Genomic DNA, 27,082 nt, shown 5'->3' on the forward strand with positions numbered 1-27,082 from the left:
GGAGGAGAGTGAAGAAGAGTGGAGGAGAGTGGAGAGTATCAGAGTGGAGTGGCTTAGAGTGGTGTGGCATAGAGTTAAGTAGTAGATCATTGTATAGCGAACATGCGAGCGGCGTAGAGCGTTGCATGTAGTAGAGTGGAGTATCGTCATAAAGTGGAGTGTTGTCAGAGTAGCATAGAGTGGAGCAGAGTTTAATGGAGTAGAGCGTTAAAGTGGAGTATTATGGAGTGTAGCTTTGTGGAGAGTAAAGTGCCAGTAAAGTGGTGCAGAGTAAATGGTCAGAGTGCAGTAGCGTAGAGTGCTTTGGTTTTGAGTAAAGTGGTATACAATGCATTGGTGGAGGGTGCAGTAGCGTAGTGTGCAACGGCATAGGGTGAAGTGGAGCACGGTGGAGTAGTGTGGCTTAGGGTGGAGTAGTGCAGCGCAGAGTGCAGTGATATAGAATAAAGTGTCGTGGAGTGGTGCAGTGCAGATTAGAGTGGCATAGAGTGGAGTGATGTAGAGTGGAGTGATGTAGAGTAGTGGCCTTAAGTGCTGTACTGTTGAGTGACGTAGGGTGTAGTGGCATAGAGTACAGTGGTGCAGAGTACAGTGCAGTGGCATGGAGTACAGTGGTGCAGAGTAGCGTGGCAGAGTTCAGTGGCAGAGAGTGCAGTGGTGCTGAGTGGAGTGGGGCAGAGTGGAGAGGTGAAGGTGAGGGTGGAGAGGTGAAGGTGAGAGTGGAGAGGTGAAGGTGAGAGTGGAGGGGTGCAGGAGAGAGTGGAGGGGTGCAGGAGAGAGTGGAGAGGTGCAGGAGAGAGTGGAGAGGTGAAGGAGAGGGTGGAGAGGTGAAGGAGAGGGTGGAGAGGTGAAGGAGAGGGTGGAGAGGTGCAGGAGAGGGTGGAGAGGTGCAGGAGAGGGTGGAGAGGTGCAGGAGAGGGTGGAGAGATGCAGGAGAGGGTGGAGAGGTGCAGAGTGGCGAGGTGAAGGGAAGAGTGGTGCAGGAAAGGGAAGAGTGGTGAAGGGAAGAGTGGTGCAGGGAAGGGTGGTGCAGAGTACAGCGGAGTGGTGCATGGTAGAATGCAGTGGCATAGAGTGGAGTGAACGAGTACCCTGGTGTAGAGTGTAGTGGCGCAGAGTGCACTGGTGCAGAGTCTTGCTGAGTAGGGTGCAATGGCAGAGTGGAGTGGGGCAGAGTGGAGTGGTGCAGAGTAGATTGCAGTGGATTGGTGTAGAGTGGAACATGCATAATGTGGTAGCGCACTGCCATTAAAGATAACACCTTTAATTAAAATAACCATTAGATTTGCACATGCATACAGTTTTACTGATAAAAGTATACAGCACACAAATAATATGTGGAACTGTCATCACCTAGTGCACTGAATTGTTTAATGATATTAAAATATTTGTTTCAATCACACTCCAGAATTATCAAAAAATGTGCTACATTTGTGCTTTAATTCGGATATATAGTCTGACATAGCTGAACAGTTCATTTACAGTCATTTATATTTTGATGTGTGCCAGATAAAAGAATAACATCACACAGCCTTCCTCCAGTACACCCACAGTAGCAAGCATGATTGTCACATAAATCTTCCTACTTTGAAGTCAGAGAAAAAAAGCAAACCACAAGCTCCCTTGGACGATCACGCCTGATATTTGATCTCCATCTTTGAATGCACAGCAAATGTGACAAGATAAGCACAACATTTAAAGGTCTGTTCACAGAAAGCGAGCACTCGGAAGGATTCAGTAAATATGGGCCATCGAAGGGACAAACTCAAGCTGGGCAGCCTTAAAACAAATAAAGTCATCAGATAGAAAGTAAACAAATGTGAGTTAAAACTGTAGGTAGTTGCCTCATTATATAGTTGACTAAAATGAGGTACACTGTGTAAAGAGTCCAGGCAACCCTTATTGTTTTATAAAGGCAAAAATTATAACAATAAATGCTCTCTTTTGTGGTGGTGTGGGTGAGCATTTTAGGCTTATCAGAGGGTAGTGCCAAGTATTTATTAAGCCACAGAGGCATCACAGTGTATAAACTCAGCCCACAATCCTATTTCTCCAGGAACGATTACCCACAATAACACTACACCCATACCTGCCCCTGGTTCTGCCAACAAGTAATGGATCTTAACCCCTTCGGTGCTGATGACGGCCCTCGTCCGTCATGCACCGCGGTGGGCGTGTGCTGATGACGGCTGGGGGCCATCATGAACCAGCCCACTTTGAAAAACGCCGCACAGGCGCAGAATCGCGGCCGCGCCCAAGGGGTTAAAATAACTAGCAGTATAAATGTAACTATATAAAAATTAACAATTACACCTTCCTATCTGATTATGCTGGTGTACTGTGAAATCTGTCTATACTGAAAAACGAATATCCTAAGTGAACACACAAGAGTAAGTAGTCATTAGCAAGCTTATTAACACTAATACTTCTACCTCATCTAACTCTCGGTCTTTCAGCAAGGACAAAAAAGCCTCTGAGCTATAATACCCTCAATAACCCTCTACTTCTTCAATTGATTCCAAGCCGGTCTGCGTGAATATTTTTTTTCAATATCCCTTTTAGATTTAAGAGCGGTCACTGCTCATTTGATATCAGGCTTTCTGCTCAATTCCGTTCTGGTTTGAGTATTGTGCCAAACTGGGGTTAATATTAACTCTGCTCTATTAACAATTCCAGCTCATTCTATCGATCAGTTCACTTACATCTTAAAAAGAGGGTGATAGTTCACCGTTTAAAAAAGTAGGTATGTTAGTGTTTGGTCTTCACAGGGGTTCTCATCTTAGTCGATTTCTAACTGAAAACCTTCACGCTTCAGCAGGATGTGTCTGTTGTCCTCTCTCTGGCCTCGTCTTTGGGTCAAAAGGAGAACCACTGTGACAACCAAACACTAACAGGCTTCCATATGTTCCAGAGTGGAGCTTCTCTCCCATGGAACAACTAGGAAAATTAACAGGCTTCCATATGTTCCAGAGAGGAGTTTCTCGCCCATGGAACAACTAGGAAAATTAAGAACACAAAAAGAAGATTAATACTACCAGTTAATATAGAAACAATTGAAGAACGTGTAGTTGCGCCTTTATTGTGGATAATTAAAAGCTATCAATTTGGACCACATTTCTGCAGGTATTCTACGCGAACATTAGAACATGTGAAAAGATTGCATGTGTAGTGTAAAGATTCAAATGTAAGATTGGTTTTAAAATGAGAATATGGGAGAAAAATATTTGTCCTGAAGAAGGTGGCCTTTAATACTGGGGAACCACTGAAACGCGTTGATGCATAACTTAACACCAAATCTGGAAGGCATTGAAGACCACAGTAGATATTAGCAAACTTTTTATACTCTGTCATATTAACAATGATCAGAGAAGATTGGTTATTGTAAAAAGATATATGTGACAGCCTATTGTATTCTCCCTATCTATGGTCTGTTGTCTGTATAATTAACAGTTTTTGCATTTCTAGTATATATTTCCTTCGTACTACTAGAAGGGAGAACACCAGGGTGACTTTTTTTTAAATGTTTTATGTATTTTAGCTATTGTAATTTGATCACTGGATTATTGGCTCTTTTATATGGATGCATATGCATTATCTCTTTTTAATTGGTCCCTAAAGGAGATTAAATATATGAATAAAGGAAGATTCGAAAAAAGCTTTGCACATAAACTAGTTGAAATGAGGTAGTGAACCATAGTATTTTCGGGGGTGAATTAAGGTATGAGATTGAAAGAGGAGTTTGAAAGTCTAATCTAGTTGGGACACGTGAACCCAAGGGGAATTTGTAATTTGACAAAGAGTATTAAAATATTTGCCCAGGATCACATAATTTGAAACCAGTTTATGGGTCAAGATCATTATAATTAGGTCGAGTAGATTGTTTAAGTCACTATACCTGCAGGTCTAGTAACAATTTTATGATTTTTTGAGGTCCAATTAAGTAATTAGCTTGGGTTTAGTTTGGTCAGACAACAATGATTTATCACACAAAGCATTTTCATGAAAAGGGAAATTGGCAGCGTTATTAGGCCTCAATTAAGGGAGTGTCTGAGAACCTGGATCTGGAATTTTCATTTAGATCTTTCTCTCCAAAGGGACAAGAGTCATATCCTGTATGACAATTACCAATTTAAGCTGGTTACATATACCGTCTTCTCCTTCAGACCAATACTCTGTGTAGCTCATTTCTTGGAACAAACACACACACAAACACACACACATGAAAACACACACACACACACCGTAATAAGTCCAATCTACTAAAACAGTTGAGGCAATGGCTAGATAAGATGATATTTAAAAGGCTGGATACATACTTGTGATTCAGTCTAAGGAGTTTGGTATCAGATGTGCTGAACAAGGATAAAATTCCTATTAAGGCAAACTTACTTTGGTCCATACGCTTTTAGTGGAGGTACAGGAAACTACCTTTCTAGCTGTTAATTTAAAGCTCTGCATGCAGTTCTGCACATATGTGTGTGCATTATATGCAGCAGTCCACAATCTCTAAACATTAGCAACCTCCCCATTTTGTCTTCTAGCTGATGGCTGAAGGACTTGCACTTGGGCACTAAAAATCTATACAGCCCATGAACCAAGAGTAATGAGTCACTTACAAATAAGGCTCCCTGACTACCATTTTTACTGATTTTTATAGATAAATACAGACAGAAAACATTTATTTTCTTGTCTGTATTTATTTTAAAATGTGGACAAAAACGGAAATTGGGTTGCTTTTTGAGTAATTCTAAACACTGTCTGCCATGACTGCCAGGCCAATAGATGTGTGGATTGATAGATAAGGGGGTTAAACAAGAAAGGGCTTTAGGTAAATCGGATTTAACAGCATTAGGTATGCACAAGGTGATACTGAAATTTGCATATTTTCATATAAGAGCACTGATTTGTCTTCTGTGGTGTTCACAGCAGTGAAACCTGGTAGACATTCAAGCATGAATGCATATTTATTGGTTAAATAAATGTGGAAATATACTAATTTCAGCTTAATTTTTCCACAATACCCAAAATAAATATGGATAAATACAGGTAAAATTAGGAAACAATAAATATGGATTAGTACAGTTGGAAATGACAAAAAAATAAATACCATAAAACCGGGAGCCCTACTTACAAAGGTAACCCAATCATAATCATGCTGCATGGTTCTTTCCCATTATCAACTTTTGTTAAGTATCCATGGCAAATGAAAAGGTTAAAGGGAGACAGACAAGGTAGAATCCAAACAGCTTAGTGCTTGGCATACAGGCTGCATGCATCTTCATGGCCAAATCTTCCACTGCTCCAGGAAAAAGCCATAAGACGGTAGTGTCATCAGAATGAATATGGGGTAGTCTACAAAATCATAAAACATGCATCTCTGACAGGCAGATGCCAGGAAAATGTAACGGACACTGCTTTAGCCACTGTGATGTACGTCTAGACACAGGATGGAGGTAGAGCTCCCAGGGGCACCTAACCCCTATTGCAACAATGCAATAATGCCCATCAGGTAAAGGTGCCATGTTATATGGACACACTGAACGTAGGTGTACACTCCAGGTCAGTCCAAGAAAGCTTCAACAGCGACGTGTTCACCTGCCTACACCTGTAACAGCCAGTAGCACAAAAAACAAATACATGAAATTATCAACTTTAGCAGGGGATCATTATGATGTTCTTCACTAATGCCTAGGGGAAAATCTCAACCATTTGATCTTATAGTGGGTGCTGATGGAAGAATTCCTGACAGCTACCAGTGCCACTGGGTTTCCCAAGGCAAGAACTAGTTATATTTTCAAGGATTAAATGATTGGGAAAGAAGTGCTCGAGTACAGCGATGGTATGCAGCAGTGCAGCAACACACCCACTGCCTCCTTGGCCAGGAAAGCTTTCCTCTGTGAGAGTAAGAAATTATCCTATCCAGCAGATGTTGCAGAACTAAGAGCCAAACTTGACAAGGTTGAGTCAGATCCACCAGGATGCTTTGAGAATCCCAGACTCTCTCTAATCATGCGAAGAATCGTTGTAAAATGAAGAGCCGGACGAAGGGCACAAGAACGCTGCATCAGGTCTTGCACTGGGGAATAAGCTCTAGAACCCAATAAGCACATTTTTACACTGTGTTGAGGCGTGAGGCAGAGGTGGACAACTCCAGAACTCAAAGATGGGTTTGAGAACTTCCTGGAAAATGTCTCAATCATGCGGCAAGCAGACATCTGCTCAGGCTGCTCAAGCTGGTTCATTTAGATCAACAATGTGAGAGACTAGCAACAATATGCCAATTTACAAGGCTGGTTCCTAAAGGGCCACTGTCAGCTAGATAGGTGCGAGGAGTCGTTCCCGCCTTGACGCCCATGGGGCTAAGTTGCGCATGTATAAATTCCATTTCATTCATTCATTCTTTCGTCCAGTCACAGAAAAGGGTTGTGCTAGTATTTGTGTCAACCACTACCACTCTGAATTTCACCACAGGCAAGTGGGCTCACAGGATGATGAAGCCTACCTTCAACTGCAACCCATTCATCAGCAGAGATACCTCTATATTTTTAGGTCTGACCGTGATGGGTGGTTTCTTGCACTGCACTCAGTCAGTGTTGAATGAAAGCTGTGGGCAGCACAAGAAAAAGGAGCATCCAGATCATAGCAAGGTCTCAACGAGGGATGGCAGGACTGGGATAGGCTTGACATGATCTTCCAACAGCTGCCTCAATATTCTGGACGATGAAGCTGCAGGGAACACATGAGAAGATGGGCCTGGGGGAACAACCCTATGAATGATGTGTGATGCTCAAAAAATTCTCGACAAGCACGCTGCCTTAGTCTTATTGGCAAAAAAGAAATCCCCTGTCTAACCAACTGCCCTCTGGAGGAGAGAAGTCCTCCATTCTGTTTAAATTAAGACTGGCCCATATGAACTGACCTCTTTCTGATGGGATTGGGGAGAATGTGGAATAGTCATGGGGCACCCAAGATTGTATAGGGTCCGAGGTTACCTAGACAAGATAGCGCACCTTCTTTTTTTGGTGCTACTCTGACAGATAATCATTCAAATATGAATAACGGTCGTACCACTGAAAACCACAGACACCAGGACCTTCCTGTAGATCTAAGGGGGTGCCTGAGTCTGGTGTGGTAGTGTTTGTCTCACACTATGAAATAAGGGCTTCCTATGTTTCTCCGTGTTTTCTTCCTGAAGGTCTAATAAGAAAATGTTTTGAACAACTGCCCGCACTAGAGGCAAAGTCAACATTATGAACTTTTACGGGGGAAGAATTGGTTCAGACTGTAGAGGTCCAGGATGTGACAGAATCCCCCCGCCCCCTTTCCAGAATCCTAGCAAAGAAATAGTAAGGTGAGAATCCCTTATCCCCAGTAAGGGTTTGGAAGTGGTTAATTTGCTTGGAAAGGAGTAGACTGTCCATTAAAGAATGAAAACTCTTGTTTGTGTCTAACAGAATATAAATGTTCTAACATGTTAGTACAGAAAATTGTTATAGTGACAGCAGAGAAGTGAAAGTGGTGTGATCATGACAAACTCGATTTCCAGATTTTCTGTGCATAGGAAGGAAGTTTGACTGATTATTTTTGTAATACAGGGCTGGCAAGATCAAAGAGATCGGCTACAAACTGCTGGTCAATGGACGACTCTGGCATAGCTCAACCTGCAAGGACCAACACGTCACATCTTGAGTACTCACATTCCTATACAAGCAAAAAGAAGACAATAAAGCAGTCCATCTTGGCAAATCTCTACCACTGACATCTCATAATGTCACTCATATAATTCAAGACTGTAACAGTCTATCTAGACGAATGGCTCATGCCCCTTCACCGTTTGTAGACAACCGTAACCTCTTGCACATCCATAAAATTAGAGTGCCAGTTCTGCTGCAACACCGAGCATAGGAAATAGGCTCGATAACATAAAAGATGAACTACTAACAATTATAGGGGCCAACTGTGCTAATCAGAGCTGGCAGCAAAACACAATATAAACATGCAGATCGGTCTCTAACATTGCAAACCAACATGGCAACACTTTCTATCAAGGTTAAATGCAAAGATAACACCCTTTCTACGCTCACACGGTGTGACATGTTACCTGTGTGGATAAGCGGTACAGTGCCCCACCTAGGCATAGCAAATGCTATACAAATACTATCAGTCAATTCAAAGGAGGCATATAGAGTCGTTATACAAATGTCCTTTATAGGTAAGATTACCTACTTCTATGATGGCAAAATCATTGAAAAGAAAACTAGTAATAAGAAATTTGTTAACACACAGATCACGTTAAGACGTTCCAAAGTCCACTCCATACAGTGGAACTGAAAAGAGGAACTGACCAAATAGAGTGTAGGAGAAAACAGTTATAATGACAAACACCCTCCAGCTTTGAAACAAGTTTGAGTCTCTGTTGTGAAAACGTTTCCAGTGGACTCATATGGCACTTGGAGAGACCGTAGCAAAATATCAACATTTGCCACTACTCTATAAAGGAGTATGGATGAAAATCCATTAACTTTGTAGAACAAAACATTCGAGAACCACCTCAATTAGCTGGTGATTGTGTCCCAAGGCTTTGGCCAGTTCGATGCCTAGACTGCGCAGATGGTGAACATAAGCGGTTGATCAAATCCTTTGCTAATTTTACATCAGCACGTACAGTACTAAATATTACATTCTGGACCACTGCTTTGATGGTGGAGGAGTAAGCTTTTCTCAACATTTGAAACAGGAGAAAAGGCTTAGGAGAGAATAGCAAAAGCCAATTTCAAGTTTAAAAGCTAGTAGTTAAAACCTTTACTTAAATAAGTATAAAAGGGCCAAAATAAAAAAAAGTGTTTCATCTGCCCTCTCCTGGTGAAAACGGAAAATGGATATTCAAACAAAAACAGTTTGTTAGGGTACCCCCAAATATTTTAGCCCATTACAGAATTCTCAATCAGGCATTGAAACGCACAGGCTGAGAATTCATTGTGTATTAGGTGGCAAATGCAGAGAGCCTAGGCCTATGAGAATTTCAACTAGTCTTTTACATAGAATCATTTACTTAATGAATCATCAAGCTAAGCGTAGTACAAACCATCAAAGTAAGCTCTATAAACAAATGTAAAGGGTCAAACCTGGTGAACTAATAGTTCTGCTACTTCCACGTGATTATTGAGAGCTGCCAGATGCAAGGAGGTGTAACCATCATCCTTTTTTTCATCAACAATCCATGGTCGTGGCAGCTTAGACAGGAGGACACGCATTGCACTACATGAAAGAAAAACATTACTTCAGAAAGTAACAAAAATACACTTCTTGCAGGTAACAATGCAAACATGCCATTTGAAGGATTATTGAGCTACAATGCAACATTTATTCTGGATTACAGAAGAACACTTGATGCAAGATCGGAGCACAACAGCAGGGTTTGTTATAATGATGTTATCTGTGGCAAACCTCTTTTCTAACTACAGAAAATGTGAAAACTGCATGCCGTTCTCTGAAAACGCAAGTACTTATAATAACTCTAAAACACCATAAAACAGGAGGTTTTTTCTGAACATTTCTACCTAAAGAAAAATCCAATAAATCAAATGTCAAATTCAATTTGCATGAGCTGTATATCTAACAAACTGACATTGTATCCGAACCTGCTGTCTGTATGCACTGTAGCATAATGCATGTGGCCATGAATGACACAGTCAAATAGATCAACAAGAGCACTGGAAAAGCCAATAGGTCTCTCCTTTAAGACCTACTGGCTTTCGCCAATGTTTTCAGCCATGCTGTACAGCAGTGCAGTGGCTGGGCAGAGGCATGGCTTTAACAACATCCGCGCTAAGCGTTTTCCCGCTGTGCGCTAAAGATTCGCAAAACCCGCGGTTCATGACGAGCTCAGCTCGTCATGAGCGTACGACAGGCGTACCTCATGACGAGCTGAGCTCGTCATGAGCGTCGAAGGGGTTAAAAAACAAAAAAGTGAACGCCTTGTAAATTTGTAAGCGAGCATACATACGTCGCAGTGCGCAATGCTAGTCTGTGTGTATATAGAACTGAGAAACAAAGGAAAAGAGACACTGGAAACAGACATATCTAAAGCGCAAGGAGTGCAATGATCCCCTGCTAAAGTTGTCATTCCTGTGGATCGTCAGCAATGCACTATATGTTAAGTAGGGCAGCAAACAAGTTTAACGTTTAGTTCCACAAACCCATCACCCGCAGCAAATTCTCCTAAAACATTCCAAAGGGAGACTATTCTATACTACAACTGTGCAAGGCATTATTGGTTTATTCATTTATATATTTCAGGAGTTATGTGACAGACTGCTCTGTTTTCTCTGTTTCCGTATTCAGTGCATTTGTTAGGGATAGCAACATATCCATGTGAATAAAGCTTTCCCAGTGACTCAACAAGGGTGTTAGTATTAGACTCTTATTTGTAATTATCAGTCTCTTTTTAGAATCTGCAATCGGTGTGGACAGATGTAAGATCAGAATGGAGATGAATGGCTGTGGATATAGTGGTTGAAATCAACCTTCAGTGTAACTTAACAGTCGAGGGGGAATCGGAGACAAAAAGTTGGATTCGGTTTCACTGACTGCCGCTTATAGTACAGTGTCTAGAATACTGTACATCTTTGTTCCATGTGCTTGCCTTTTCAGATGACGGGAGCCCCATTGCCCTCCTTTCCCTCTCAAAAAAAACATTATCAGTGAAATGCAGACTCTCAGCAGGCAGCCTCCTCTGGCACTTGGCGTGTCTGATTGCAGCTCTGCCCAACTACCACATGTCTCCAGCAGGAAGGAGGGGTCCTGCATCCCCTTGAGGTTGCAGTCAGTCATCCTTGCCACTCAAGGAATGGACAACTGTTCAGGCAAGCACTAGAGACATGGACCCCAGCCCAGCTGTAGCACCATCAGTACGAGGAGAAGAGTATTGGTGGCGTCACACCACGACCATGCGATCACCGTGATACTTTCAAAACGCTGCAGTGATCCGCTCATCACATCACAACACCGCAGCTCCAGCCACCATCTGCCCGTTGTCAGGCAACTTCGCGTAACAGGCGAGTACCTCCACCGCTCACCACAGCTCATTTGCTACAGCATCTGCAAGGAGCTGTGTGGTCGAGATATTAGGAGCATGGTAGCTCTGAAGAGTCTCATTCTCAGGAGGACGTTTTGGCTCCTCTCCAAAAATAAATTTCTTTCTAAATTTCTGAGGGCAGAGAAAAAAATCCATGGTTCATAGGGAATCCATACGAAATAGTAATGACCATGGATGAGTCAATATTCCAGCATTTTGTGCCATCCCTTTGCTGTATGTTATCCCAAATGAACATGCAGTTGGTTGGTTGCTACCCCAACTTTGAACAAAAAAGCACGAGTCTTCCTTGAGTAACTGAGCTACTTACAGTTTGTTCTATGAATTATTTTCAAACTCACTCAAATGTACTGGTTTCAACAACTAAACATTTTTTTTAACTAAGGTGATGGTAAAATTGTGGCATAAGTAACTAATAAGCTTGCTGCGGTTTTATAGTTATTAATCGGACTAAAAATATCCTTCATTAATTCAAATGCCTAATAAAAGGGATGCTTACAGTTCAACAACAGGCATGAAAAACGTTAAAAATGTTCCTTCCCTACAAAGTTCATGTCACTTCCCAATGAAGATTTCAGCAACTACTTAAAACTATACAAATTCATTTGAAAGAGAATCTGCAAACAATATTCCTATATCTCTTACATAAACTGCCTAAACCCCGTTTTCTTGATTAGATTCGAAACTGCCTATATGTTCTCCCATTTACCATAAATTATCTAGTACAAAGCAAACATGCTGAAATGGAGAGTACGAAGTGGAACTTTTTTCCCTGCATCACTGACCGAAACCAAAGCCAAACCAGCTTATACCAGAGGTCTACAAACATTTTTGCTCACAGCCACCCTGAGCAAAATGTTTTAACCCCTTGCATGCGTCGGACGGCCCCCGTCAGTCCGACGTCACAGTGGGTGTGTGCGGAGGACGGCGAACCCCGCCCACTCATTTCCTAGCACCGTTTCGGAATTCGCACTGCGGTCCAAGAAGTTCAACCCCCTCCAAAACAAGGATTGGTGAAGCAGAAGGGTCAGGGCTGAGTGCAGGGGCTTAAGCTGGAGCTCATAATCCATACTAAATGTGAGACTTATAAAAGACTGAATGCATCAAGCAAAAAACAGTAATTGACCCATACAATACTGATGTCCTTAACCTTAACTGAGGTGTGGTGAGCCCCTCACACTATTCGGCTTCAACATAACAGCACCTGCTGAACTAATGACAACTGCGGCCAGGAGTGGCAGCATATCTCCAATGCCTCTTCCTTCCCTGCTCCATCATGCCTGACCATCACTACATTCTTGAAATAGGCTATATGTCCCTTACAGGGGAAGAAAATGACATTTTACATTTTGACTCACTTGTTTTCAGCAAGGATGTCCGGTGCTAGTGCTAGATAGTAAAATAAGCCCAGTGCACCATTTTTTAAAGTAGGACAGTCATGATTGGTCATGCAGTGGGCCCTCAGACCCCTTCAGACTTCGTGATGCTGCACCTGCTTCACTAATAATAGATACTGCATTGCAAAGTGGGCTGTTTGGTTTGCGCTTTGTTAAACAAAAATGGGCTATCACTTGCCACATCCGCCTCTCTGCCAACTCTCTGAGGCCCAAACAAAGGTGTCCCCCCTGTTTCAATATCCCCCTCCCTCGAACCATTGCTGTGAGGCCCAAAGCAACACTGGCACAGCATGGGTGCACTGGATCCTAATGAAAACAAGGAAGGATAGCAAAACAGCCAAGCGGAGGCGTGTAATCGGCCCAAGATTTATATATCACCCAAGCAGCCAGGCCTCCCTGGAATGGTTTTGGGTCCGACAAATGTACGCACCCCATCATATCAGCGCTCATATGCCTCAAGTAGCTATAGAATTACCAGCTATCCACGTAACAAATGGAGAGATCAAAGGAACTGTAACTGATGTAATGATCAATTTGCAGTTTCACTGTAACTGCTGCATGTTCTTTCACATCCATGGCTAAAGACGAACCTGATTTGAAGGACGCAGCAACACACTGCACATAACAGATCAATGCCCTCTTGACCACAGAAAAAAGCGACCCTGCCTCCTCATGTTGATGGACCTCTCAGCCCCCTTTAACACCATTGATCATCTCACACTAAGCCGCACCATTAAGTCACTGTTTCTTCAACCAACACAAGGTCATTCACATGGCTGCAACCAGGTCCGAGAAGATAATTATTGCTCGTTTCTTCCCCCAGGGTTCCCTTTGTTCCTCCATTGTCTTCAGTCTATACATGGAGCCCCTAGGGGCTATACTCACAGATAGCATCAATAGGCCACTGGCACGCAACTCTACTACAACATCTCCTCAAGACATCCAACACATTAATAGCTAATTCAGACATGAATATCCAGCACCTGCCTGAAGCTCAACCCCAACAAGACAGAGTTTCTGTAAATTGCTGACAAGAAACCAGTACAATCCAGGCTCAAGCACATGAACCAATGCCAAGTCACACAGATTCACCATGAACACTAACGTGTCCCTCATAGAACAAAACATTCAGAAAACCAAGACAGTTTGACTTCAGAACTGCTGTTCAAGCCCTCACACTTTTGCATCAGTATGGTGGCAATGCCCTGCTCCATAGCCTCTCAGGCTCACTGGCATGCCTCAAAAGCATCCTACACGCCACAGCAGGTTTGTACAGCGAAATGTACTGCCTGCAGATTCCAGACCGAAAAGTCTCAACAAATGGGCTGTATGGAACGCTAAATGGGGTGTATGGAAAGCTGATCTGAAGTGATCAGTCTTTTGACTGCAGAACAACTGAAAACATTTAGACAGACATTTACATAGATGTATTTCACCAATAGACATAAGCCCTACACATATTGCACATGCCAGAAGGCTTAACATCTAAAAGTGTTTTTGCTGTTTAATAAAACATTGCTTACTCATTAAAAAACGCATGTTCGAATAGCGCCTTAATTTGTTTTAAACTATTCTCTCTCTACGTTACTTTAAACATTGTCTGTCACCCATGACATTGATTAGCTGAGATGGGCTCTTCACTTGATTCAATTCTTTGAAGGCCTGTTTGATGCATTTCAGGAAACATGCTGTCAATTGGCTAGAGGACCCATTCAAGCAACGTGCTATGGCCTGTTTTTTTGTTTTTTTTACAAGTTCTAATGTATAAATATTTCCTAAGTGGAAGCAATATTTTGGAAACGCAAGTAGTGTGACAATGTTTCGGTGGCTACCCTGCAAAGCTTGTATTGCTGGTTGGTGGTACTATGAGCCTGAGCCACAGCCTGACTAGTTGTCTTTTCAATTCCAATGTTTAATGGTTGATTCGGATACATAGACCAGTTCAGGGCTACAAATCTTAGTCAAAAAGTTTCAATTTTCTCTTTTGGTCAATTATTTCCAGTCCATTACTGTGGAATAGTCGGTTTGCTTTGCTAACACCTTTGCCAGGTATTTGCTTGGGGAAATGGTTTCCCACAGATCATTTGCTTTGAGAGTTTGAAGCAATTAAAATATTTAGAGCTGTGCCAGAGCACGAAGCCAGGTGGAACAACTAGGATTCTTTGAATTAAAGGCATTTCTGTTGTGAGGGACTGTCTGAAGATCCATGCTTTGTTACAAATGGTCCTCCCTCAGGCACTTCTAAAACCACTGATTTTAAGCAGGGCTATATCTCACAAACCTTTTTTTCATTAGTTAGAGGAAGCTCACAGGTCACCACCTTTGGACGCAAGCACACAGGAATGAATATTGCTGTAACTATATATTGCTTAGTCTCAAAGAATGGCAGCTTCAACCATTTTAAGCAATTCAGACGTACTTGTTATATAAAACTTGAAAACATAAATAGCCAAATGGGCTCACTACCCACAAGATTTGAACTTCTGCTGTCAACTTCTTCGTTGAACCACAGATGGTTCACTCACTGGGCTACCTACCTTTCCTTGGCTGTTAGAATTAGAGAGACTGATTGGAAAACAGCACGTACTAACTCAAAGACACTGGAAATAAAGTGCCAAGACCCACAATTGCCATGAGTTATTATCATGATTATGCAATATGTGCATCAACTGGCCTTAAGATTCTGGATATTCCTCTTGCTTCCTAAATCAATGATACTCTTGTACTCTCAACTTGCATTCGTACAAGCCATATCCTCAAGGTTTGTAGGTAACTCACCTCAGGGAAGGAACTATGAAGTCATGACTAGTGTCATGTGCTATGCAGTTGGATAAGTTCAACGTCAGAAGCAAATTTCCGTGCTCGATGGCCATTTTAAAACAACCTTATGCGTTTGTGTGGATACAGCTTAAAATAAAGAACAAGCTACATTAATGCACGCTCGTTACCCTGATGGACATCTACAGACAGCCTTCACACAGCAGGTATATGCTACTTGTACAACCAGTTACAATAAATCGGCCCAGTGATCTAAGTGGGACGAAAATGTGTGGGGTCTCTAAAACAGGAGTTACCTATGCAAAGAAGGGTTTCCTTAAAACAAAACTAATTACAAACTGCACATAAGTGAACCTCGCTCTGACTGTTGTAGAGGGGCAAACAATATAGGAGCATATAGCTTAAACACTGTTATGACCCACTTGCAGGAACTGTGATAAACTCTCACTGCCTTTAGCCTAAACACCAGAGCTCTCAATAGTGCCCCTCCAAACACCCTCGGACCTCTGCTGCCACCTCACTTCACAGTATGGCATATGCACTTGCAAGTGCCCACATATTGCACGAAAAAGAAACATCTTAAAAAAAAAATACTCCGAGAATAACAAGTAAAGCGTGTTTAAGATAAACAGGCAGGGGATTAAATCACTGTCACCGACTACCTAAAAGTTCTTTACAGCCGCTGTTAAGGGTTCAGCATTTGGCCTGTAAAGTTAAGGCTGTGACTATAGGACCCCATACTCAGGTAACCGTTTCAGTTTTTAATTCCAGCCCTTTCTGGCCCACAGCAGGACCCGCCCCTTTAATGCCCTGAATGTTTAACAAACTGTAGGAGAATCGCAATATTTCATAGGAAAACACAAAGAAGGTGCCAGAGTGACACCAGTGAGGCTCTGAAAATTCTATCCACGTATACAATGGCAACCCCTCTGACTGGCACAGAGCGACAATTTCGCAGTGGGGGCTTAAAGCCGGGTCACGAGGCTACCACTCCCCTGCCAAAACTGTTTAATATATTCACTGCACTTGCGAGTGCTAAGTGAACAAGAAATCGGGTTACAAAAGCTGAGGTGGCAGTCAGGGGATATTTACTGGTCCACCCCAACTCTCCATAAACCTTGCTTTATCCTTCATGCTCCGCGGTGCTTCTAAGTTTAGTGGCGGCCCCACAATGCCCCACTGGCAGCCGCGCAAGCTCAGTCGAAACGCAGGGAAATATAACGGGGCACATAGGAGACGGCTTTATTTGGCCGCGCTAAAAATAGAACAACAAATGGCCAGGCGGTGTGGGGAATCTGCAGGATGAACAATCAATCGGCAGAGAAGACGATAGCGGCTTCCCCGGGCGCGCGGATCGACAATCGACAGCTGAGAGACTATTTTTTGCTATGGTTGCCTAAATATGGTCAGGGAAGAGCGAGGCGCAGGAGCGCTGCCTGCCTGGGAGTGCATGTTTCAAATGCTTAGCTGCCTATAAAGCGGTAACAGTTTTGCTCCTGCGCTCCGAGCTGGAAATACCGTGGGGCGGCGTGGGTTTTCGAAGTGGGAGCCCTGCTCTCCTGAAGTGACCTCTGGAGACGAAAGGAGTCCCGGCAAGCCGGAGGAGTTCGCGGCTCAGTCAGGAAAAAAAGAAAAACTCGAAAGGAAACTTCAGTGAATCGGATGAATGCAACATTTTCGGTTTTACTCTCTTTTGCCGGCAAACTGCTTTACTTCTGTGAATCTTTTCACCTGAACACGTGCCGGGTTCACCTGCTCGTTTTCCTGGGCACTCAGCGGTGAAAGCGGACACAAGGTAGGCGTTTCAACAACATAACTAATTACACCGTGTCTCAGAGAGAGCAGGTGCAGGCGGGCGGCACGTGCGTGTTTACGCGGCGTATTTACGTACGTGTCCCTCGTGCGTGAGGTGCAGTGACTCCTTCCCCTCTCCTCCTCGCTGCGCAACCACGAGCTGAATCAGCGGACAGGGGGCGCGTGCAGCCCGCGGTGCCTGCAGCTGATGGGTCTCCAGGGGTCATTAGCAGGCTTCGGATGCTGCATGATGCTAAGGCTGCAGGTAACGCTCCTGTGCAAGGCCGGCGAGGAGACATTTTGTGAGATGCTACGGTTTTGTGTCGCATAACTAACCATCCTTTCCTGCTTGAATAACTCGCGGCCTGAGCATTATTTAATTGAGCCGTAGTGGTGGCTTACAGGCCCAACCTGACGTACTGACACTGGCCAAAAATATATTTGGACAACATTTTGTATGAGGTTGTGGTGCGTTTGTTTTTCATTTACCGGATGTTTGTTGCTGTGCACCCTGCTGAAATTAACCACCTGACTTTCTGGGAATATTTTGTGCATGTCCTCATATACTTTTGAGTTTAGATTGCGACAAGACCACCTTAATGGTGCTTTAGGGCTCATAACAAGCACTGCAAACCCAGAAATGCACAAAACTAAATAATTTTAAAAAAATGATTCCAAGGTATTAACATAAAACAAAGTATTGCCCACTAATCACCATGACTATACAGGGACCAGCTGGTGAAAATACGGGACATAATAAATGAAGCCCCAAGCACTGAAAAGGGTAAAGAGAGGACTGTGCTAAAATGCAGTCAGCCCAACTGCAGCCTGAACTTGCATGATGTAATTGTAATGCTGCATTGGTATTTCTCCATATACTACTGTTCTATTCGCAGCCACGCTCTGATTTGCTCCCCATCAGCTGCACTAGGATTTTTGCCATGGACTGCAAGAATTTCACTTCCCTTAATCTCTCTCTGTTTCAGGACTCTGATATCTGCTGATTTTGGACCTCGTCCAGCTCAAAACCACACTTTGCACCCAGGACTGCTGCCACACCGAGCAACTTTGTTTCTCAGCGTAATATTTTGAGCACAAAAGGGAAAATAAATTAAACCTGACCTCACACCAGCACCGGTCAAACACGCCGCTCTCTTGTGGGCTTTGGAGACAAATCGCGGAGCACAAGCCATGAAAATTGACCAGCATTTGGATCGTGCCCTTTTTTGAATTGCACGAAAACTAGCATTGATGCTTGAAGCGTGGAATAGACTAGAGACCCCGAAACAAAGGAAGCAGGTGAGTGTTTAGACAATGAGGAACAGCGATTTCAGGAGTGCTGATCAAGCACTAGCTTTCGCACGCAACTTCTGGCCTACTCTCTTCCTAAACCCAATCACAAAAGAGGGCCTTTGCTTACAGCGGCAACACCGCTGAAATACCAGTGTCAGCAGAGCCTTTTTGATAGATATATAAATGAGGCACCACTGTAAAGGAGAGTGTTTGCAATATACAGAAGTTGAACACTGATTCTGTTCTGTGAGCTGCAAAGCCATTAGGTTACAACCACTGTGGTGCTTTCTCCAGCAAAACAGCGGGGTATAAAAATCAGAGCAGAAAGCCTGCATGAGGATCTTGCAGGGGGCTGAGCCACGTCTAAAGAAAAAGGCTGCTCCAGATACCAACCTGAGTGATGCTTAAGCAGAGACATTGGCACACATCTCTGACACAGCAACAAATGTGGACAACCGCATCTCAACATTTGCTTGACAAAAAACAAGGGGCTATTTAAATGGAGGCAGGTAAATCAAAGGGCCACATGTTCCCCCCCCAAAAGGGTCTCTGGGTGCTGTTAACAGATAGCAGATGTTTGTTACCCAAATGCATGGCACTCACTGCCACGATGATCCCAACAAAACTACGGTAAAGTACTCCAGCAGACGTAGCCGTGCAATGGCTACTCAGACGGTGGTGCGCAGAACGGTGACCTTTCCAGAGAACATACTTCTTTATGTACCCATATGAACTATGAAAACTATGGAATGTAAAGAAGTATGTATTTTGGGATGGTAATGAACTACGAGATGATGAAGTGGCTACCAAGCTGAAGAAAGAAGAGCAATGTAATAGGGGTAATTTGCAAGCATGATGTCATTGTTCCACTGTATCACACAATGTTACATTAGTGTCTAAATATTATTCGAAATGTAAATGGTCATGGTTTGTGAAAATTGAATTTGATGTTTGAATTACAAATTTTACACAAAACTTTAAACTGTTCTATAACCATCTCTCTACTTTTCAGGAACGAAAAATCCAAAAGTTAATATGTACCAAAAAATCTAAATTATTGTTTTTGAAAACCAGAACTCTTTGGTTTAATGATTCTCCAGTGAAAGCCCTTTACTGAGCCAATTAAAACCTTTCACTCTTGCATGCTTAGAAAAAGAGTGAGAAGAAAATTAATAATTTTGTACGAAAAGCTAATCTTCCTAATGGAGATGAGCAGTGGAAAACTGCAATCAAATTATAAAACACCACTAGTCTTTCAATTTCCTAAATGACATTTCTTCTCTCCGCATTATTCCAGCTGTAAATGCGGCAGACCAATGCACTGATCCTATGGAGAGGGGTTTTCAGCCATGGCAGGAGGCAGTTTAGCACTACTATGAGATCTGTAATTATAAGAGGTCTTGAAAATTTCAACTGAACAATATATTTGCTTTTTTTTTATTTACTACATATTTTGAGTGAGAACAGCATTTACCTTCAACTAATAGACTAAATCATAACACATCATCTGATTCATGTTATTTTTGCGAATTACTTAAAACCAACGCTATGTAAACTGTTTTATTTGCAAACGGCTAACACATTTTGTAGAGAGCCTGCCACTGCGGATTTCCCCCTCCCAGTTTGAGAGCACCGTAATGAGGGGGGCTGTTACTCAACTTTATAGATCTTAGATGATAAATGGGTGGATTAACCAACCCAATGCCTCACCTGTGACCACAAGTTAAATATGCATTTCAGAAGCAGGCCCAACTGATTAGATGACTAATTAAACATCTGGTTGTAAGCATGGCAAATATGAAACACAGGGAACTAAAAAGAAATCATTCTTCAAACAAATACTGGCCGAATAATTCTACTGGACTACAGCCATATGAGCTATTCATTTGTAAAGAACAGTGGGTCCCTAAGAAATCACCAATGCAACCCAGCCCGATCAAGTAATTTGTAGCTGCTTAAAATAACTTTAAAATATATTTTTGATGAAATATTAAAACGTGCTGCAAGTTGCTTCTCTGAAAGAGGCTGCAGTGCTAGGAAAACGCCAGAGCTGGTCTCGGGGTGGGTTGATTCAGCCCACATGGGCTAAATCCATCCGCCGCATCAGCTGTTCGCGTTTGAGGAGCACACCCTGGCCTGGGGCATGTGCTGACACTGTTGTAACTCAAACATGTCAGCTCTCTGACGGACGCCGACAGCAGATGCTGACATTATCCGATGCTGCTCTCTGCTTTTTCCATGGCCCCCTCGTGCCCTGATATGGCCAGTCCGAGAGACCGCGCGCGCCATCCAAAAGCACACTTGAGCAGCTGTATCTGGAGACGCCCGCGCGCGCCCGGTATAAATAGCACCGCGTTCATTGCTGCATTCAGGCCAGGAGGAAGGGCGCGCGTGACCTTTCAGTAGGGGTCACGCTGGGGGGGTATATTGAAGTGCATTTCACCCATGATGTCCAGCCTCACCCACAGAGCATAAACTTGCTTGAAACTCGCGCTTCTTTTACTAGAAATATAAAACAACTCCACGAGGGAATACACCACAGCATCAAGGCGCTTTAGTGAGGTTACAAGCGCTTTTCATTGAACGCTTCTGGCCTGAGGCTTATTTCAGCGAAACAGGGATATCCTGCCATTGTTTAGGCCAAATAACTTGAAGGGTTTCTCTCCGGGGGTGGGCGTTCTTTATAATGATGACTCTGCCTCAACATCCAAGCAAGATCCATGTGCAAGCCTTTCCAATCAATATCACGGCCCATGAATGTAAACTGGTCTCTGCTTGCGGTGGCCTCGCTCCTTCCAACGTTACTGGGGCTCCCCTCGACTATCAGTGGCCCTAGGGCCTAGTCCAACAAGGAAGGTATCGACATTCTCAAAGTAGCATGGTTCGAGGAACCTCCTCATAAGAACACTGCATTTCATACGTAAGAGAAAAGTAATTTCTTGCAATCTTTTTCTTAAAAGTTATGTGAAAAATCTGTGACATTACACTCCTTTCGTAATATATGTGGAGTGCCGTAGCACAGTCGGGACACTGCATCCTCGCTAACAGTGAAATGCCTCGTTAAAAAAAAAGACCAATGCTTTTTTTTATGATGTTCGTTTTGATTTGCACTTTTAAGGTCAACGTGACATTAAAACAATAAGTGTATCTTTCCATGCCGTTTATTTTATTAATAAAGCATATTGATGTCAAAATCCTGATTGCCATGTGGAACGAAAGCTGCACAGTCAACAGTCACTCAACTAGCATTTTCTTCTCCAGCATAATGTCTATATGTGTGTTCGTCATCAATCGTACGGAGGCACTGCATTAGAGTTGTGACTAGGCCTGAATGCTTTGCTAGAGCTGGTAAAATGGAACCAAATCGCCTCTTCAATGGATTTGGTCCCCTTCAACCAGCTGTAGCTATGCATTGAAAACTACAGGACGGCAGGTTTCTCTAGACTGGAGCACCCCAGCCCACACAGTGTACTATTAATGATATGGTGACCGGCAGCCAGCCAGGCTCAGGTAAAAATGCGTAAATGTTACTGTACCACAAGAGAGATTCAATGTACTGGATGCACTGTGTAATGTGAAGAACTTAAATAAAAAGGTATTCCACACACTGAGTATCGTTTCCTCATGTTTGTTCTCAAGCAATAATAATATTCAGTATATTGAGGTATACGTGTTATCTGGGGAAACATTCAACTTTTATATTATACTGTTGTATATTTCATGCCTTCACTATCCCTTGTAACTGAAGATCAACTCTGATAAGCATGCCAAAAATGGCCCCAATAAAGTGATTTTAAAGGCCAAAACATACCAAGTAGTGTAAAAGGTCAAAAACACATTTGGAAAGTTACATTCAATTTCTATTTAACGGTCCATGTCCACACAGTCGACTTCTATTCTGCAAAGGTAGACCCGCAGGTCATGGGTTCTAAATGTTTGTTAAACCAAAACACATGCACTCTTTCAATGAAACCTCTGCACACTTAGCAACGGGTAATATAGGGAGGGGGCAAACAAATATTAGGTTCTCATTTTAAACGTACGGGGTGCAGCTGGTGCGAATCTTGTACCATTAACAGTCTTACCCAGGTCATAATTTTAAAGGTAATCACTTTCTCTAGTTCATGACAGTCTAATGAATGTAAAAAGGGCCCTGTTGAGGCTAGGTAGGTGGTTTACAGCAATTCCAAGAGGGTTCCCTTTAAAGAGTGACCCAGCTCAAAAACTGGACCAAACCACACCTTGCAACTCTGAAGGTGGGCGCTGGGAGTTTTGCTGCTGGAACACATTGCATGTATCCGACTCACAGTTGAACACCCTTTGCCTTAGAATTATGACAGAAATGGTTTATAAATGCGAGAAATACCAAGAAACCCTAATTCGAAATAAAGTATACATGAAAACAGGCTATGGCTACTTCTAAAGTCCCAATAAATTCTGCACCAGCAATATCCTGGTGCACACATCCTTAAAAAGAAAAACTCATTTTCAATGTGGTTTATATAATCCATGCACAACATTGAACAAATGCTTGTCACCCTCCACACCCAACTAAAAATCAGATACATTTTTAAATTGAGACATTATGGTAATGCTTTTCACTTTTAAGAAATGCTGCACTGGCCCCCTTTCGACAATGAATTACACAAAGCAGGCCTTCACGGGCAAGCTTCTAGTCTGAGTCACTGAGGACTCACACAGGCCTTATTTAGAGAGAAAATGCCTTGTTATAGGTTCAGTGGCATGTTTAAACTTCTGCGAGAATGAGCGTGCACATGTGATCACAAATGGTTTGGAGTATGAATCAGACACTAAATCTTAATACGAGGGAGGGCCCTTTACTGAGACTAGGGAAGCCTCTAGTGCCCACCTTCAGAGGGGCATTTTATTTTGGCACACAATACCGCACTTGGTAAGTACAACTACTGCAGGGTGAGGTATTTAATAGGCCCGAGCACTTCCTCAGTACCAGTTGCACACCTCAAAACGAGAGATAGGACGGTCATCCTGCACGTTCTCCCTGGCGCCGAGGTGTAAAACATGGTTTGGTACCGTGTTCCCACATCATTTTCCCAGGTTTTAATAGGCGAAACTTGTGCGTGGGATAACGTGCAGTATTTTTACACCAATTGGAACTCCAATTTAGGAGCAAGCTCCTGTTTGATTCCCGCGCTCCCTCGAAAGAGGGCCAAGAAGCTGCCTACATGGAATTCGGAGCAGTTTCTGTCTGGACAAAGAGCCTCTCGTGCCAGGGAGGGCACGCAGCTCCAGGGGCAGGCAAGGATGCAAACTCGTGACCCAGGAAGGGGAACAGGGACAAGGCGGCAAAGCGATCACGTATCTTAGTGGAAGGTTGGGGTTTCAATACTGGGGGTAGGGGCAGTGCTGAATTTGAGCCGGGGATTTCAGGTGGGGGCCAGCGGCACTTATGTTTGGGGACCGGCGCTTATTTTTCAGCATGAGATATTTGGCCGTGCAAGGGAGGGAAACACACACAGATTGGAAAGAGGGAGTTCGAGAAAGACGGCAAAACCGTCACAAAGGGAGGTAGCAAGAACCTGCAAGAGTGAGATAAGGGCAGGGAGTGTCCGGTAGTGCATTAAAGACCACCAGCCTTGGAATGCGGCCCGCCCACCTCTAATCGCACCGGCAACGGAGGACAGCTTTGGGCACCGGCACTTACTTTCACAAATTAAGCGCCGGCCGCGTTCCACCCACGAGGCAGTCTCAAACAGCCCACAAAGAAGGGTGGCACTATTGACCTTGACCCGGCTACAAAAAATAAAATACTTTGATAGTGATCGGAAAAGATATCGATTCTGCGTTCTCAACCCTGCATCCTATGTACGCACGCACATGCTTACTACACGTCTTTACAAAACGAGGGGTGGGCGGGTTAGAAAACCTGTGAGGAGATACATAGGAAAGCTAAGGTGCACATAAGGACCATAAATACATATATCACACACAACACAAACGTAATTGTTTATTGCTAAAATAGCAGTGATTTAACGGTAATCGGTTTAGCGATAAAAGGCCGCGCCGGCCACGTTGGGAGTACCCTTTCACGAAGCACTTCACTATCTACAGCCTACATGAATTTCTAACTGGTTTAGGCAACTGATTACTCTTGGAAAGTAATACAGCTATTACTTTGATACATTTAAAAGGAAATGTTAGTAGTTTTTTCCGCAAATTTGACATCTAAAGAAACATCATGGGCTTTTCTTGAATCGGACTCTGTGCTGCACACACACTGCCTCGGTAAAACCAACGCCACATCAGTTGCTTGCGACCTGTGGGATGTTAATAGTAACCCCCCCTAAAGAGAGAGAAGTCTTCAGCACTGCACAATAAGTGCCACACGTCGTGGTCCACACAAAGTTCTCCTGGGAGGATATTCCAGAGCTGAGGACCCACGCTCTAACGAACCAACCCCACCCATCCATTACTCCCCCCGTGGGGCACAACTCTTGGGGAAGAAGTGCAGACATCTATGGAAGCAGCAACTGAAGGTTGCAAGCAGCTTGGTGTCTAGACAAGTCTTTCAAAAGTAAAGAGGACTTTTTCCTGCAACAGCTTTGTGGGCACAATCAATGCCCATGATCAATGAATTGCTCCATAGTGGCACCGATTGTTTATCGAGACGGGGTCTCTAGGCCTGAGCATACGAAGTGCTTTGACACCAGCTGAATCCGACAGAAGACAGACACCTACTGTCTTATATAAGGACCATTCATGAATACAGCACTGCCTGATGAAGGGAGATCTGGGCTTGAGTGTCAAGAAGGCAAGACGTTTCAAAGCCGGTGATTTGCAAGTTACAAGTTTCAGCCACCTCCATGATTTACAAATGCAATGGCAGGTAAACTTGCCAGATATCTACACACCAAATATCCGGATGAATTAGGAAAGGCCACTCACTGCACAGGAGGCACAGCAGGGGTAGAAGGGCTCCCACATTAAACTTTGGTGTCAGTCATTTAGGCAAACATTCTAAGCTGCACCGATCCCAGAGTCACTACAAAGTGAAGAATCAATTTTTGCACCCCACCCCATTTCCACCCTCTCTGTAACTTAAGCAAACCACCCACCCAATCCATTGGCGCACCACATTAAAAAAACATCAGTTTCAATTGGTCAGCACTCAAAGCACACCAAACCTTCATAGAGCCTTATGCATACAGATCCCTATTCCATGCTCTGGGCACTACTTACACATAGTTCGAGCTCACCTTTTGTATTAGAATGTCCAAATACCCAACCAGCATCATTTGAATCCCGTCCCAAAGTCTCTAGTCAGGAATGCTTTGTATCAATCTGTCCAGAGACAAATCATTTTCACCCATCTTTTAAGATCATCCACTAACCCCAACCACCACTATTATGTGCTTAGCATGCCCCACTCTCCTTTTTTGGGACCACCCACATTACATTTTTAAATCAAAACAATTATTTCAGAGCTCCATCGCTCCAATTTCTACCATGTTTCAGGCTCCAGTACTCCACTGCACAGTATTTCATGACCTCTACCAATGTTTTAAGAAACTCCACCCACAATATGCATGCTTCTTTAAGATCGTCTATACAGGTAAGTATTGTGAGCTCTTTGTGAGACTATTTTGCATCTTTACGGCAGCCGGGGTCTGCTGGGCCTTAACTAGAACAACTGGGTCATTTACCACCAGTGCCTTGAGCAACAACAGTTGTGCTCCAACTGGATGACCCTACACTTCCCTTTAGCACTTTATTCTCAAGGAGGTGATGTAGGTTTAGACAGAATACAGGTGACACAATATTAACAGTTAATACAGTCAACGTCCAGGCAGTTCGTTAGTTTGTAAAAGAAAAGGACAAATGCATATGGGGCACATTTCTAAACTCAAAATTTGGAATCCACATTGAAAACCAGAATTCTCCAGAATGTTCCTAGTACCCCACCTTTCATTATAGGTCAAACACGCTCTGCACTAATATAACAAAATGGAAGGTGTTTAAAAAAACTACTGAGATACTCAACAGTGCATGAGAGCCAAAAAGAACGATTTTTGTGAAAGGGGTCACATAACAAAAAATAGTAGCTCAAAATACAGTTCTGCAATGGTACACTTCAAATGGTAGCAGTTTACGGTGCTATACATCAAACTAACGCTTTTGCTGTGTACTTTGCTGTAAGTTAATAGTAGAGCATGGGGGAATGCGGATGACGTTTCTTTGTATCAGCCACAAAAACGTTCAGAATGACCCCTTTGGACTACCGGAGTACGCCACACCTAAAAGGCGAAGGGCCCACTCCACATTTAGCAAACAAAATGATTCCTTTTGGATGGTCTGTTATCCAGTGACCTCTGGGAGGAGCACACTCTTCTGTAGTCCAACAGTGCAGTGGACACTGGACCACCCGCTGGGGTCTGCAGCTGATCAGGGTGCTAGGCTACCCTCAATACCCCTTTTGAGAAGGTGGGTTATTTAGGTATCTGCACCCACAGAATCAACAAACTGCAGTCAAGATTGTAAGCAGGTCATGGGGCCTCTGCTACAGACACCAACACAAAGCTGGAGATTATGCTGGCACAGGGGTCCTCACCATCGGGTCCAATGAGCATACCCCTGAGAACCACCTGAGCTAGAAATAATATGCCAATGGTTCTTGAAATCAGGACAACCTCATTTACCTACATCAACAAATCACCATGCCAGGAAGTGGAGCCGAGGAAATCCCAAG

General features: G+C 43.3%; 1 protein-coding gene across 1 annotated transcript in view; it reads right to left on the bottom strand.

Moving 5' to 3' along the window:
- The window catches only part of MIB1 (MIB E3 ubiquitin protein ligase 1), a 347,133-nt gene that overhangs the window by 110,536 nt on the left and 209,515 nt on the right, over positions 1–27,082 (bottom strand). Inside the window, exon 13 of the mRNA XM_078687432.1 lies at positions 9,126–9,258. Within this exon, the coding sequence (XP_078543558.1) occupies positions 9,126–9,258 (133 nt within the window). The remainder of the gene's footprint in view (positions 1–9,125; positions 9,259–27,082) is intronic.

Source organism: Lissotriton helveticus, chromosome 4_1 (genome assembly GCF_964261635.1).
Source record: "Lissotriton helveticus chromosome 4_1, aLisHel1.1, whole genome shotgun sequence".
NCBI classification, from domain to species: domain Eukaryota; kingdom Metazoa; phylum Chordata; class Amphibia; order Caudata; family Salamandridae; genus Lissotriton; species Lissotriton helveticus.